General features: G+C 35.9%; 1 protein-coding gene across 3 annotated transcripts in view; it reads right to left on the bottom strand.

Annotated features, from left to right (window-relative positions):
* Positions 1-17,450, bottom strand: part of LOC136033034 (ubiquitin carboxyl-terminal hydrolase CYLD-like) — a 46,303-nt gene that overhangs the window by 5,516 nt on the left and 23,337 nt on the right. For all 3 annotated transcript variants that reach the window (XM_065713596.1, XM_065713595.1, XM_065713594.1), the window contains exons 4-9: positions 15,451-15,673; positions 14,399-14,555; positions 12,028-12,224; positions 9,184-9,371; positions 7,609-7,717; positions 216-331 (exon numbers count right to left, since the gene is read on the bottom strand). In XM_065713596.1, the coding sequence (XP_065569668.1) occupies positions 216-331; positions 7,609-7,717; positions 9,184-9,371; positions 12,028-12,224; positions 14,399-14,555; positions 15,451-15,673 (990 nt within the window). The remainder of the gene's footprint in view (positions 1-215; positions 332-7,608; positions 7,718-9,183; positions 9,372-12,027; positions 12,225-14,398; positions 14,556-15,450; positions 15,674-17,450) is intronic.

Raw genomic sequence — 17,450 nt, 5'->3', positions numbered from 1 at the left:
AGAAGCTGATACGAAATACTAGTCTTTTTGGGGACTCTGGCACACATAATGTAACGTGTGCTAATCTTCAGGTGATCAAAATTGGACTTTTATCTGCAACTGCGTCACTATAAATTCTATTTATTGCTTAACTCTCCAAATGAGGCGTAACCTCTTTCTTTGTTCAATTAAACAGAAAAGTAGTTCAATCTAAGATAAAGACAAAAGAGACTCACGGTTTTAATGCAAGGCTCGCAAAAGGCAGTGCTTTCAAGGCCAGTTCCACACTGACCCATACATTCAATGCATTCCACTCTTGCCAACTTGCCGCAAACTATACACTGTCTGGGAGCTGAAAAACGAAAAAACAATTTCTAGAAATATACAACCAGAACCCAGTACTTCATATTTAGTAAGCATACCGAAACTCAATGCACGTAAACTACAAAAAAGATTATAAAAAGACTTGGGACTGTGACTATAAGTATACTCCTTTACCATCGAAATATCCTTTGGTTTTCGAATATTTTTTTTTCACCGATTGGCTTCAGATTGATAGATCAAGTATTTATGCACAAATGCTTATATACAAATTATATTATATACAAATACTTAAATCATCCTGAAACTTAAGAGGAAAGTAAATCCACCTATTTCACGCGTTTCTGATACATTGAAGGGCTGGGAAATCTGTCTTCATTCAAATGATTACGTAACTATAGACTTATACTTCGACTTAGGTGTATTTAGACATACACTCTAGTACAAGGCGGATGTACGTAGTATTTAAAAAACACAAAAATGGAATCACATTAAATAGCTACAATTTATTATACACTTTCACAAAATAAAGGGCACGTGAGTTTCGATACCGATTTGTTTTGGATCTCGAGGGGGCTAATTTCAGCTTCAGTTGGTTGGGTTATTCTCTGCAGAATCTAGTCGTAAAATGTGGCGGAGCTGAGGTAAGCAACATTTTTCCAAACGGCATTATTAAGTGTCCACGCCTCTCGTAATGATTCAAGCTTCAGATTTTTTGGCGTTTGGATATAACTTATTCCTTCACTTACGGTTATGATTGCTGCTGCTCTGTACTGAATAGCTTCAATTTCATCGCAGAAGTAGCTGGTATTCTAGACAAATAGGCGCCGAACACGCTCAGCGCATTCGAACCACGATCTTGCATAAGTAACATAGGCAGTTTTGACACTGTCGTTATTGAACCCAAATTGGCGCATTACATCAAGAGTTTGGATTGCTACGTTGGCAGTTTTACTAGCTCATTAACACTGGGTAAACGGACAATCAGAAGTAAGAGCAAATCAGAGGATTCTTGACGACAAAAAAACTAGAAATAGCACTGGAGGGAACTCGAGGTCACGCTTTTGGGGACAAAGCCTAATGATATTCAATTTGGAACGGCTTAGAGTGAATTTATATTCTGTGCAACATCGAAGAAGCTTAGGATGTTATCACTTAACTGCGACTCTTTGACTTGGATGAACACTAAATACTTGAGAATAGAAGAGAGATCATCTACAAATTTGAATCGTTCATCAAATTGGCTAGCACAAAGTTTTTTCAGGTAACTGAAGATAAAGCCGGCAAGTTTATTTCCTTCTGGGGTTTCGCATGCTATGTCTGTTCATTCTGAGGTAGTGAACTCTTCCAACTGTGGGAGTAAGCAATATGAGAAAACTCGGAATAAAAGCTAGAGTACATTTGTGGGCACCCAGAGTTTTCATATTCGCGGCCGCAACAAAGTGGCTAATCAAGTCAAATGCTTTCTGAGAGTCCGGTAGTACAAGGTCGACATATGTACTACCATTAATAGGCCATTTGAAGACCATACCCACTAAGCGGTTGGGGGAAGCTACAGTGCCACATACCTTTAGATCACCGTACTGGAAAGGGTCCATATTGTCTTCAGTTGGTTTCAGCAGTTCTTTGCCTGGCGTGATGGGTATCGGTCGCAAATCAAGAGTAATTGCTGAATAACTACAAAATTCGACTCGATAATCTGAGCGAAAGTTACAGCCCAGCCATTGGTGTATTTAGGGAGGGAGGGCGGTCCCCCTGGTATCCCCAAAGATTTTTTTAAGAGTATAAGTTTTTGCTCTCAGCAGTCCCCTTGATTTTTTGTTGTATACTTCGACAAGATATTTGAAGTGATGTCCTTTTTCTGCCTTTATATATTTGTCTAGATCCTACACTTTTAAGATCACTTTTAAAAGTTCAGTTCCCTTGGTCACTCCATTACTTTGCTCAAATCTTCGGCAACTCTTATTTATTACCTATTGTGATTACGTTTAATCAGGTTGAAAGCTGCGTAAGCTTCCTTGTTAGTATTTGACTCAACTTAACTTGGTGATATTTAAAAAGAAAGTGAAAGAAATCAAGTGACTCATTAGAGTTTAAAAAAGGAAATATATTGACATATATCATGATTGCGGAACAAAACTATTAACAATCTCTTATGTTCTTTTCTTCTTTTTTTTCAAAAAGAAATATTTGTAGTCAACAAAGATGGCATTTTGACTCCTACTATTGAGGCAAGGATAGAAGGTAGTCGTCTAATATACTGGTAAAAACCAATCCACTCAAAGAGACATTATCATTCAGTGACCATTTTTGCAGCTTTATACGCCATTTCCGTTTTTTCACGTTTTTAAATGATTGAGAGAGATCGGACGTTAAGAATAAAACAGATCAGCCCTATAACAGCATTGCACTCACACTAATCATCAAGATCAGTATGGGTGCATATCTACAATTATTGTTTAACATTGTTAGCCAAATTGAAAACCTGAAGAACAGTTTAAATAGCTTATTTAATTTCAAATTCTAATTGAAAAGTTTAATTGTAAATCCCAACCTTAATAAAACAATGACTTTCTTTAATAACTTAGAGAAGTTCAGAAATTCTTAAAACTTTTTGTAGGCATGAAGCAGTTGCTGTAAGTCTGTAACTTTACTGGACAAGCTATGCTGTATAGCAGAGTAGTTTCTTTAACAGTGAGTTTTTATCAACTCAGTAGTTTCAGGAAATGAATATATTGGTTGTCTAACTGGTGTTTTTACATAAATTGAAATTTCTTCGAAAGAGGAGGGTTTTTTAATTTTTAGGGAAAGATGAGGTGAAATGAAGACAGATAAAAGAACTAGAATTATGGTGGCTGCATTATAACTACCAACTTTCTAATCTCATGACTCAAACTGAAAAAAACAGCTCGCACGTTTGTTACTCAATTTTAATAACAATATGTGCCATAAACTCCTTGTTAAATAAGGGAAGAGGATTGTCGATGAGCCAAGGCACACATGAAGAGATTGCTGGATAACGGAAGTCGCGTCTTTTTTCCTTATCTTCTGAGGCATTAGTTCATTTTCCCGTTTTTCGAACAAAACATTTTTCTTCTAAGACCTGGAAAAAAAGGAGAAAGGTGACTCTGAGGTCAGTTCTCCTCTCTCCTCTTTGAATTAGCGTAAGAATCAGATAATCTATGAAACATGGCTGATAATTATGTGTCTGTGAGTGTCAAAATTGCAGAAGCAGTTTAAATCATCCACTAAAAACACGAAAAATGTATCTCCTCTAGTGCAGAACTATATCAACGATAGTGTAGGCAACACCATTAGGAACACAATTTAGAATAGAGCATAAAATGCGAAATGCTTTTCGATAGGGCCAACAAGACGATTGAGGTAACTTCAAAAGAACTACTAGTTCTTGTCATCTATTTCCATGACAATCATCAAATAAGAGACAGGCAGAAAAAGGCAGACTATTAAACTGTGCTTAGAGTTTGGATTAGACATGAACCAGCTAGTAGGAATTGGCTTCGATGGAGGCAGTAGGTTTTTCGGTTTGTGCAAGGGCGCTTAAGCACAGATAAAAAAGCAGTAGTCACTTGCCATTTGCACACTTTGTGCTTTGCATTGTTTAAACATTGCCTTAATGAAGGCCTATCGAATGAACCTTTTTCAAATGCTATATGACTAATTGCAGAAGTCGTTGTTTTTCCTCTTCCCCCAAACCAACTCAGTCATTATCTTCTGCACTGCCATCCGTTCTGCCCCATACAAAAAAGCAAAAGCTCGTTCGTTGCTTTCACGATACACAGTGGGTTGACTGTGATAGTGTTATCATGCGCATGACAGTGTTATCAATTTTATAGTTTTTTCTGCTGTTGTTGGAGTATTGGAGAGCTTTGTTGACAACCAGTCCAATTCAGGTCTAGTAACGAAAGCTAACTCCGTAGTAGCAGCAATAGCAAAGTTCAGCTTCATTTTGTCTCTGATTCTTGTCGGAAAAGCATGTTCAATTCTGCTTTCAAATTCCATTTTGTCTTTTCCCCGTACCTCCAGCAACTATGTGAAGAACTCGAAATGAGGGTTCTTAATCACCAAGCTACAGCACTTCAAATCCAACTTCTGCTCCCTCGTTTTATTTTTGATGCTCTATTAGCGGAGGTTGTTACGATGCTGCAAATTCATAAGCTGTTCTGTTTCTCTGAGACTAGTCTGCTTGCTAAACTGATTGTCTGGCAAACAAATTGGAGGTCTATAGGCAAGTCTCATCGTTCTGATAAAGTTACTCATAGAGTGTGCAACAACAGCTTTTTTTTCCAGCCGTGCGTTCACTCTTTATTGTATCCTCCATCCTCCCTGCTACCACGCCATCTGCAGAGCGTTCCTTAAGCATGTTAAAACGTCATAACACATACCTCCAAAATGAGTCAGGAGAAGACAGGTTGAATGGTCTCACACAAATGTCCATCAATTGTGATATTAAGGTGGATATTAACAACATTTTGAGCAACTGTGTGGGGAAACGAAGACGGATTAAAATGTAAGAAGTATTTGCAGTGATTATGTTCTTTTGTATCTGATTTAAGGATTAGCAAGATTATAGCTCTTCAATTTGCTTAATTAGGCCAATTATTTTATCTTTTTTGGTAGCATAATAATAAATAAACTCAAAAAAGGGACTATGGCAGTAAAATACTTTGTTACTGGAAAGTTTCTGAGCTTCTAATAGCTAATAAGCTGCTGCACCCCCCAAACAGAAATCCTAAATGCACCACAGAGCCAAAGCTGAATCTAAGTACAGTACTTCAAGCTGCTCAGCTTGATTTTATTGGATCGGCAGATGTAACAAAAGATGTATTAAGAATTAATAAAAATATGACACTGAATTATTTAAAACATAAAATACCAGGATTTCCTTAGGAACACAAAATCAAATCAGTAGTTCAAAAACAAAAATTGTCGAGCCTCACGTCATCAAGATCACTGACTCAATTTCTTCCTCATTGGCATCTTATATTTCGTCAAGCACCTGTTCTTCTTTTCTTTTTCCTTGAGGATTCTAGGAGACATTAGTACTGGGGTTGCGAGTACGACCCCAATATGAGTCAATAAGCAAACGGTCTTAAGCGCAAGGCAGTTTTGTCACTTCGTTCTGACAACTGAGACAGCACCAACAATGCCTTCGACACAAGCGGGTGAGTGTGGAAGGGACATTATATAGAAAATAAGCCTACAAAACTGCGAATACTTCGCACAGGTAAGACTATTTTGAAGAACATTCAGCCCCCCCCCCCCAGGAAAGTTACGGTCCCTAAAGTTCTGAGGAGGCGAAACGCTTAGATTCAGAATAGATTGACCGCCATTGACAGTCTAATTCTATGGATTATCAGTCGACTATGTTAGTAAACATGAATAGTACTGATGGAAATTCTTCTTCACCGGATAGTTAAGCCGGTTCAATCACTTTCATTTTCTGAAAAACTTACAGGTTGAATTGGGATAGAAGACACAATAAAACCCCTTGCCTAACTTCCCATGAAGATATATAAATAAGATTTTCAACCCATAGTCTGCTTGGGGAGAAATATTTTTTGTGCCACATCAACTTCCAAGTTAACATGCATATCGCACATTTTGAACAATACTCGCGAATGGAGAGATCATACGTACCGAATGGTTTGTCCTTGACTCCCCGCGGACGTGGAAAATCCCTAGAAATAATCTCAGACAATGTGGAAAATCTCCACAAAGGAAGTACGGCCTACCCTCTCCGCTTGAAAAAAAACGGATTCAACTTGGTAAATCGTGGCAAAATGAGCCTAAGAATATGCAATTAAAGCTTGGTATAAACATTTTATACCCTTTTCTTTGGCCTTTCACTGATGGAAACTTAGTGGCATTGAATCCCTCGAGAATACAAACTTTTACTGTTCTTCACTGTTCTAAAATAGGCAAAGCTACGGACTCAAGGGACAGCCAATAGACATAAAATATTTCGAGCAGTCTATGATTTTGCACGTTCTTTATTCTCTAAAACTCTGTGTAAGCTACGATACTATGTGTGAATGCTGAAAATAGTTGTAAAATGCGCATAGAGTCAGTCAAATTCTTGGAGGATCTCGTTGAAGGTACTAAACGTGTATTAATTCAAGCTCTAATATAAAATTTTCAACTTTCTTTGTCTATGTGATAAACATCTTTTGCTTCAATAACTAAACCAACAAATCTGACTCGACAAATTTTTAAATAACTGTCAAAGGTTGCATATGTTGCCATGGTTTTCCATACCTTAGACATGGCATATTCCTGACCTGATCAAAACAACATACAAATAAAGAACTGAGTATACCACTACATAAGTGTTCTCTATAGGTTCAAACTTCAGTGTACTTCAAGAGACGTACCCTAAGGATCAAATCCAAAGGAACGCGTTTTAGAACTTAGCACGTATACTCACACATAAGTGACTTGTAAAATCACTTCAAAGTCACAAAAGAAGAGAGAAAAGCCACGAAGCTTCAAAATTTATACAACAATGAACGGTGAACGTGCAAATTCTGGCAATTGAAAAATATTACGGAGTTTATGTACTGAATTTGTACCATTTAGGCAAAATGGTCCTGAATTTCTGACTTAACAGAAAGTTATATAGGTGTGCAGGCCGGAAAAAATATACTGGTGCATTGAGTACATCCATCGCAATACTGGCTCCAGGGACTAATCGATGCTGAAGAATAAACAAAGTGCTGCTTCCCCTATGCAAAGGTCTCTGCAACACCGCACGTTGCCCGAAAAACATAAATCTGGTTAGGTTAATATTGTAATCACGTAATAGGTCATTGGTGAAGGATAACTTTAAAGGATAAAGCTATTAGAGGATCCTTTAAAAATTCTATAGAAAATTATAGAATCATATGGGCAAAAAACTTTTCACTCTAAGACATTAATATGAGTAAAGTGTATCCTAAAGCAGTTTTTGCACTGGGTACAGTTAACAAATGCTCAAAATTTTCGAGGTGAAATTACTGGTAATACCTTAAATCTGGAAGGCTTTATGAGTGTAGCAGTACGAGTAAACAGAAATTGTGTCGGAGAATATGAAGAAGAGGGGCAAATTTGTCAAAAAAAAAAAAAATTACACTGCGATAATTACAGAGATTATGGAAAAAAGGATAAAAACAATAGGATTGCATTAGGGCTCGAGTCGAGACATCTCCTCCCCTTATGTACTTGACTGGAAATTATTAATTTTTTTCCAAATGTTATCACTTTTTTAAATGCAAATTTAATTTTTAATTTATAACATGACATACTTACAGTCTTCAATAATATCAGTAACGTCCAATAATAAAGATGGCATGACAAACTCGTACATTTTATAAGACTTCCCAAATCGAGGCATCTGAACAATTAAACACGAAGGTACCTACCAAAGAAATGTCTATTAATTTTATCTCCTTATTCTCAGCTGAATACAAAAATAACAAAAATAGGCAAAAGGGAAAGGGTAACAAATAATAAAAAAGGGAAAGAACGGATTGGAGCTAAACCAAAGCACATAACGAAAAAGTCATCTTAGTAGATTGCTACCACAGCAAAAGTGAATATTTCATGAAGAGCATTAAGCTTTCCACTCGTGGAAAAATACCGTTCATTCATTTTTCTTATTGTAATACTTGGGGTCAGGAAAGCCATTGCCCAATAAGCTAAAGGCTGGGAACGGAGCCATACTTGCAGTTCCAATCCAAGGAAGGAGAAGCGCAGTGGCGGTTCTAGGTCTGGGCAGTAAGGACAGCTACTTCCCCTGAGTTCTTCTGACATCTGACATTAGATTCCAATTATTTTGTATTTTATACTCTTATACTCCTATGGTGTACCTTACCCCCCCCCCCCCCCCGATTATGAGACCAACAACCGCTACTGTAAAGCCATAAAGCCATATTCAGGGGAAGTCTAGCGAATATTCAAACATGAAAATTTCCTTTTTATGAGTCCTGATCCAAAGTTCTTTCACCAATTAAAAAAAAAAAAAAAAAAAAAAAAAAAAAAAAAAAAAAAAAAAAAAAAAAAAAAAAAAAAAAAAAATCAGTCAGACGAAAATACATAAGAGTGATAGGAGGGAAAGAGTAATTTTCTCAAAGTCTTGACCTATCTAAAGTGCTTCCTCGCACCAGAAAATGTTGGGATGCAAATTTTTGTTAATTGTCTACTAGCCGCATATCTCACTTGCAGTTTATTTTCGTGCATCATCATCTCCAACTTTTTTAAGTGCCTTTTGCTTTAACTGTTCGGATCTATTCAAAGTCATGTGTAATTTGGCATGACGTAGTAGATACCAAAAACTCCTCTCCCATCTTTTTTCTGGTCATCATATTTTTGCTTCAGTTGCGTTGTATTTCAGTCTTATAAAAACTAAATTAAGATACACCAAAACATCAATACCCAAAGAATAGAGTTATTAGCTTTGAGCTCTTGCAAAGATTAAATAGCCTGAGAATGAAAACGCTGTTGAATAACTTTGACTCGTGGAATCTTCTTTTTTTTCGTGTTTGTTGGTTTCAAATTATCCTAATCATACTTGCACACAAGTAGGCTAAAGGAAGAATGAGAATATTCTGAGGAATCCCTCATGCTCCAAAGCATACAAAAGATTATTTGGACATAAAGTGCATCTTTCGGAGCATTAAACCCCAACCCCTCCAAAACGGAAAAAGAGGCTTATAATCTATGGCGCAAGTTTTAAGTGAGATAAAAACAAAAGTAGCCTGCTCAGGTTGTTTGTTGTTCTGTTTTTCAATGCTAACAAATAATGTTTAAATACCTAGCAAAAGAAAAGGATGAGTGGGCTCTGCAAATTAACAGGCCTGAGCTGTGTCCATTTTATATACTCACTTCTTTCAGTTTGATTCCACTAGTAAGGAAACTGCGTTCAAAAAGGTGCTGAACTGTCGGGAGGATCAAACCTTCTTCCTTTTCAACAAACAGTTGATAGAAATAGGCATCTTGTCCAGAACTCAGTTTCAACAAAGGCTCCACCTTTAACACTTGCGATAGAAGACAATTCAGAAACTCTTCCGGGTCTGTAATAAATATATGTATATACAACATATGATATATGTTTCATTTTTTTTTTCTTTTTTTATATAACGAATGCCTCTGACCAAAATGGATTAAATGTATAAAAATATCGGAGATAATGTTGTGACGTCTGGAGTACCCAGACAATATTATCGTCTATTATTATTAACAATATCATTGGTTGCCTCTTTAGTTGAGATTAAATAGTTGATCCTAGCTTAAGATAAAACGATTTATCCGATTTGGTAAATATCGATAGTTTTTTTTTAAACTAAGATATTCATCGGCAACTCGGTCAGGCTAAATACTTCTTGATAATGTCACAGTTTAATGCTCCAATAATAATAAAAAAGAGGATTTTCCGGGAATCAGCCCACTATGTAAAGACCTCACATAAATTCAATTTACGAATATCATCTTCCGTAGCATTTATCGATTATCAAATGCTAAAAAACAAGAAAATAAAAATGCTACAAATTATACTCGGACACAACTAGTCAACTCAATTTGAATTCACTTGGTAATCGTAGAAAGGAGTGACATATCAATTTGAATGAAACTGTTTCAGCTCTCCTACTCATTGTGGTTTATTACCCGATGTTGAGAGCCTCCCCTCCCCCCTACTGAAGGACCTGACACTGGACTCCGACAAATGGAAAAAAATTGTATATAAATGGCGACTTATTAGCCTCTAGTACCAAAAGATATCGTAAACCATTTGTCCCTTATTATACTCAGCATTTGAATAATACCACCTTAGGAAGTACTAAATATTTCATGTTTGATAAAGTTTCTTTCAGGGATTTGCCTATAAGCGTTTTGGAATTAATTTTGATGTGGGGCATTATTCACTTTACTGTATTCATGAAGAACTACACTTTAAAACGTATTGATTTATATTTATATTTTCAACTGATGTACTCTTTATAAAACATGGTCACTATTATAATCATGAACCGTATGACCTGACTCTTGAAATAGATAAATTTGGTTCGTTCTAATCTCTTGAACTTGAAGCAGCACTTGCTACTTTAAATCTTTTATGCTGCTTTTTTATTTTATTTTAAGATTGATATGGTCATATTAGCTCTGGCTATTGTAGTAAATAAATACATTCTATATTTTATCCATGTAAGAGCAGTCACATTTTCCAAATGATTACACTTCAATCAGCAATTAAATAAAAAAGTGAAATAAGCTTTACGTCTCTCACCACCAAATAGGAGTGTATACATGAAAAAGGGCATAAGCGACTAAAGTCTTTCCTTGGAAGACTCTTTATTACCAAAGAGCGGAGTGAATACTGTAGAAACGCTTTGAGACGTAAAATGAATTATTACTACTTCAAAGGTGGCAAAAAAGCTATCATCTAAGCCATTTCTTGTCTAAACTAAATACTTAACTACCAAATTTTACCAAATTGCATTAAGGAAATATTTATTTGTTGGCTTCTAGTGTAACTACAATATTATGGTGTAATATTCCAAAACATCCTTCCAGTTTACCTGTGCAATTAGGAGCTTTGTCGAGCTTTAATTTAAAGAGCGAGGTATTGACGAGGGGGTGAGCCCCCTCATATATGTAATAAAAACATACGAATATAGAAGTTCGGCGTCATTGAAATTTCAAACGAACAGAAATTACTCCGTTTATGAAAGGGGCTTTTCTCCTCAACGTCCTGCTCTTTACGCTAAAGCTTTTTACTGTTTTAGAAAGTAGAGTTAAGGGAAAGAGTCAAACTTTAGCGCAAAGAGCGCGATGTTGAGGAGGAAAGGCCCCTTTCATATACGGAGTAATTTCTGTTCGTTTTAAGTTTTAATGTCGCTCCTTACTTCAGTTAAAAAAACTTGTTTTTTTTTTTGTTTGATTTTAACAAGGGATTACATTAATTCAAAAATCTTAAGAAAAAGAAAACCAGAAATTTGAAGCTTAGTAGACAATCGGTGTTAGATATCGGACTTGCTTCAACATATGAAACTATACAGTATGATTAAATTCACACTAGGTGAAAAGCAACAACTTGGACCATCACTAGAGGCAAGACTCAAGACTCAAAAAACAAAAACAAAAAGTGTTACGAATGATAATTCGTTGGAATAAATGATTTCAATTTTGATTTCGAAATTAACACAGTTTCGCTTTGATTCACGTTTATAGTTTTAACAGGCTAAAAAGAAGTTTCAAGAAAATTGCTGTAAATTCTTTAAACTCCACGGAATGTTTTCTTTTACTCGTTTTATGATCTTCATATCGAAAAAAAGGTTTAATTTCCACGTTTTCCCGTTACAAAGCTACATGACGCCAATTGCACTGAAAAATTAAAATGAAATAAAACAAAATCAGCATGTTGTTCCACAACACATTTGAAGAAGGCTTATAGAGGGCGAGCCTTCCCTATTGGTCGAAAAAGGTTTTGAATTTAGGAGATGTTGATGTCAGACATTTTTTGAACGCCTGAATTTAGAAGAACAAAAAGAAACGAATCATTTTTTTAGTAGTCTTGTCAGTTGTTCACCATTCTTACCCTTGTTCCATTAGTTTTCTGCATTACTAATTAATAAGAAAAAGGCCAAAGATGGCACTAAAATACATATAAACATTACATTAAACATTCGAAAGATTCCACAGAAAATTGCAAGTATGGTAGCCGATACTAGCCTTTTTCCTCCGACGTTAGTCCAGATACATCCCCCAAATTTTCCAAAAGCGTTCTCAGTTTCATAACTCTGTCTGCACGGACGAATAAATTTGTTCGAAGTGGGTTCACAATATCCTCTCTCAAGACACGCTGTACTTCATTATACTGCGGAATATCTTCTGCCTCTTGGGGACGGTATATCAAAGAATCAAATACACTAGAAGAAAAATAAATATATTCATATTACAAAACACACGCTATTAATGCACACAATATACAAGTAACGGGAGACCGGTGGCTTCGCTAACGGGCCCAGACGACTAAGCGGCAGACTTCTACATATGGATTCTCATTGTCACTTGTCTTCTAGCCGCATAGAATGTGAGCCTCTTGTTGATGTCATGGCGCCACTATAGGTTCGATACAACCACCCTGGGAAAAATATGCATAATAATGCACACAATATACATAATTAACACATATAATTCCACCAGCAATCTATATACTATATAAAAAGGCTGTAAGGTACAACTTAAGATCTCCACACAAGATGATAATGATGTTTCTAAAGATGCGATGAAATTAACCTTGCGTTCTGTACCAGTATCAATTCTAGATTAGAGAACAATATGAACTTTTTAATATATCCTTAGCTTGCATAAGGCACAAAGAATTGGAAAAACAGAAACAGGGCTCTGAAGTCTGGCTACAACTTAAACAATAGAGTCACAGACGTCGTTGAGATAAATATATTGTGCTATGTTTTTGGCGCACTCAGATGGAATTGATTTTTCATCTTGGAAACATAGCAGCTTAGAAAACCTGTTTCTCCAAGGACCTTCCAAAAACTATACACATTCGGTTTCTCATCACAAGTAAACAAGAGCTGTTATTCGAAGAAGGAAACAAAATTGATCACATGATTTGCAAAAGGTGAATGATATAGAATAGCTGATGTGTCAATATTTTGAACTCACTGTATGAGAGATTTTGTAACAATGAGGATTCAGTAGATATGTGTTTTGTAACCACGAATTAATCGTAGATTGTACTATAATAGTTTTTGTCAAAAGGTTCTTAAAAATAAGCTTTAAATTTAGGGTTAATTTCAAATTTTATAATTATCCTAATTATCCTAAATTTAATTATCTAGTTTATATTGAGCTTTAGAAAAGGAACGGGAAATAAAGATTGAAAAAAGGGCTTGAAATTTAAAAAGTTGTTTTAAATTTTATGTTTATCTATTTTGAAAGGATTTTTAGTGAAGGAATGGGAAAACAAATTATTCACATACTCCACTATTAAAGATAAAAAAAAAACTTACATACCCCTTAATCATACGGCCTAACAATATGGCTTTATCATTCAAGCCTATTATCCACTTTGTAGTCTATATAGACTAATAGGCATTGAAAAAGAATCATTTTACATATTTTTAATAAATTATGCCAATATTTAACTAAGCAACAATTCGCAAATAATTTAAGATAAGTAATATGAAAAACCAAAACTGATTACAATATTTACTTGAATCTTGTTGAATTATAATTAAATTGTTATTTACCATTAGATTTAATGTGAGAATGAAGATGTATGAATGCTTTAAAGTACTTCAAAGACGTTTTAACACACAGTTCTCTCGTGCTTTAAGTGATCTTGGACCCCTGTTGAATCCCAAAAGTCCCACAAGATAGATCAGTCCAGGAAAAAACTATGGTCAGTGACATGTTGTACAGGTAAGTTAAAAAGGTAAAAAGTGGGGCATAGGACTTTACAATCCCTACCGGCGGCACTGATCTCTGTTTCATGGCCCTTCAGCCAGTAAAGTGAATGTCGGGGGTTAGGGCCAGCCATCCTGTGCTTTTGCATACCCTTCCTGTTAACCTTCCCTAGATTTCTCCAGGTATCCATTTAGGGTTGGGTTGAATCTGGCTAAGCTTATTGAGTCACACCACTGACAAACCAAATAACCAGCAACACTAGGACTCAATCCCCTGTCGCCACGGGAAAAAGTATCAAGTCGAGTGTTCACCACTCGGCTAGGACGGCTCTGACCGCTCGACATATCGTCGGCTAAGACAGCATTTCTTATTCAGCAGAGTAAGATTAATAGGCGAACTTTGAATTGAACAGTTAGGCTGTTTGCAACCAATTTAGCTTTGGAGTCGCAACACTGATAAATGTGTTTCGTATTGAGCCAAAGCTAATAGAAGAGTAAATACATTAAATACCATGAAACACATCCTCAAACTCAATTTCACTACGACTTTCACAAAGAAGAGAGATAAAGGGCAAACGGTCAAGTACCCAACCACGAGAAGAGAGAAGGTCACACGCAGAGCTTTTATATCACAATGTCAAGCAAAACTAATATTAATAAAGACACCAAACCTTGTAAATGTGAACATACAGAACAACGTGGCATCCAAGTAGCAAGAATTATGGTGACCTTGAATCCCCTTAAATTTGCCACAAATCTTGATGACATCATCGCTTGATACGGGAGGAACAGTTCCAATAACAGCATTACATTCTTTGTTGCCAAAAGCTAAAACAGAAATTGAGGATTAACTGATGTTTATTATCCCAGCAACAAATGTTCGACCGTTTTATGAATCTTCTTACTTTCACTTGCAACCTAGGTGTTACTAAGAGGAGTGGCAACCCTTGAGTCTTCCTTCCTTGACAGTTATTTTAAAATGCATTTTTAAATTTTCGGTTACTAGTGTCTAGAGTTCGTTGTTTACTAGGTTGCAGAGCAGGCTGCAACCTAGAGATATAGCCAGGAAACTGCCACATGTTTATCCTTCGTCTTTAGGTGGATTTGCGTGGTGATGAGTTGTCAGTAGTAGCCTAGTATTAGCAATAAGTGTTCCACAAAAACTTTTTGTCAATCATCGAAACTTCTTCACCAAAAGTAAGGTTCAATCTGTACATATTGTTGTATAGCACATTGAAAAAAAACAACAAACGGACATGTAGTAAAATCAGTACAAGGAAATGAGCGAAGTTCAGGAAAAGAACATTTTTTCAGCTATAGCTTCTCGGAGTTCAGCGACTGGAATCAAATCTCTAATTTTTAGGTTTAATTATGCAAAGACACGTAAATATTTGTTTAAAAATAACTGATATAAGAATTATGATCCATTCTGGTGAAAGCTACTACTGCTCTCAAAGGATATCGCATACTTTCAAAGCAGCATTGACGAACTAGAATTAAGTTTATGAAATAACTGACGAATATTTATAGATTTTAGCAACATTGACACTACAAGAATTTTTAAGATCAGCTTGTCATTCTAAGCTTACTATGACACAATCAAAGAGTAAAGAACAGGCAGGGAAAGAGGAAGAAAAGTAGGAAAGGAGAGAGAGAGGAAGAAATAAAGAGAGAAAGAGAGAGACAGACAGAATGAGAGAGTGAGATAAATTACAATACGAACTTTTTCTCAGGCTCGACTTTGATAACATGCTGTTTGGAGAGCTGGGTGGAACAGAAAATGGATATTGCCAGTCCACCGAGCTCACTGGAGGCGGGAGTGGCGGCGACCTCATGATACACGGTAGACATAAGGCAGCATCAACAAAGTGACCTTTACCAAGTGGGCATGAAAAATAACGACGACCATTGAGCATCCCATCCGTTCCTCCAGGGAAATGTTGGTCCTAAAATTAAAATAGCATCAAATCAACGACAATTTTGGTGGTGAAATATATGGATTTCATAGGATGAATTCTAAAACAGTCTCTGCTGGATTCGACTTTTGGGCAATAATAAAGTAAAATAGCCATCCTTCAGGCTGATTTCAGATCCACGGCTAATTTTCTTTGAACCCACCAAGTAGGTGCACAAAAAGTTCCAAAACAGCCAGTAGCAGAATTCCGAAAGCTGCCAACACTTTAGCAGCAAAAAGTACTTTAATACATGAAATTTGCTGAAGTCACAAATGTAACTTTTAGTGCAGCTCACAGTTGAAAATATCAATAGTTTTCTGAATCACAATTAACAATGTAATCTAGTTCAGAGGCAAGTCATTTACTAACCATAAGTATTATACTCCATAACTCTATATGTACCATTTCATCAAAAGTACTGTATCATATACTGCTATAATCTAATACTGCTAGTGGAGGTACAATATTCAAAGTCTGAAGTATACTGTATATAGTTTACTGCAGTTACTTTATGGATGGAGTTGTACACTCCAATACTATTGGTATTATAAAGATAATGCATACCCAACTGCATACTTGATACTCATTCATCACTATATTACAACTATAAAAAGCACCATTTGATTTTCCGGGAGAACAATATTGATTGGCAGCTTGGCTGTCAGATGCATTATGAAGCTGTGATATTAGTTTTGCCCTAATCTAATCCCTAAAATAAACGGAGAATGGCAGCTATATTCTAGTGTGGCTGTTTTAGGCTACTAATCTTCCATGTCCCAGCTTTCCCATTACCTGCTTTAACTGTATGTACACCTTGATCTCTACCAGCCCTTTTAAGATTTTTTCAAATGACGAAAAAGAATTTTGAGAGAATTTGGCGATTTATGCTAGATTTGGACAAATATTCACTTTCGGTTGAAGAAAAGTGGAATAGGTAAAAAATTGTCCACAAGGAAGAAGGATAACACCGACTTAAAAGTAAATTTTCACATAGCGGCATTGAAGCTCAATGAGCTTTTAGTTTGAACAAGTTTTGAAAAGCAGCAGCGTGAGAAGAGATATTTCCGAAGAGATATATCACTTTGTAAAAAAAAGAATATCAAAAACGAAACCACCTCTTTTTTGTTTTGTAGCTGCTCTTTTTTTTTAGCTTTGGTTCCTGTTGGGTCTAGTTATTTACAGTTCATTATCACAAACTGTCAAATCAATCTTCAAACATAGATATCAGGTAGCAGAGTAGGAAATAAAGACCAACCGTTTGTAAAAAAAAAAGTCTGGAAATAACAAAAAACTTTACACAAGAAAACAATCTGGAAATAATAACCGATTTTTTACTTTCGGCTATAATGTATAATTTTCTATGAATCATGTTTGGGGGTCACTTCTATTTTAATCAACTATTCCCCGAATTTGAACATAATACACAGCTTACGTTTGTCTCATTAAAAGGGGCAGATGGGGAGGGGCTGTAATTTTTACGGTAAGAAGATTATATTTAGGAAAAGCTTTGAATGGCAAACCCAATTCTACCACAATTATTTAAATTCTATTATTTTCATCTCAGGATATAGCCCAGGACTTTTAGCTCAAAAAAGGGTCGAACCCAGACAAAATTGCAATATGAACGAAAATGGGATACAACAATGGATACAAATTGGATACAATTTGAATACATTTGAATACATTTCAATGATGAATACATTTGGGATACAAATATACAACATACTAAAGGTCCCCATGAATCCGAGTGTGGTGAGTACCCGAAAAT

The sequence above is a fragment of the Artemia franciscana genome, chromosome 11, assembly GCF_032884065.1.
Source record: "Artemia franciscana chromosome 11, ASM3288406v1, whole genome shotgun sequence".
NCBI classification, from domain to species: domain Eukaryota; kingdom Metazoa; phylum Arthropoda; class Branchiopoda; order Anostraca; family Artemiidae; genus Artemia; species Artemia franciscana.
This window is presented reverse-complemented; position numbering and strand designations above follow the sequence as displayed.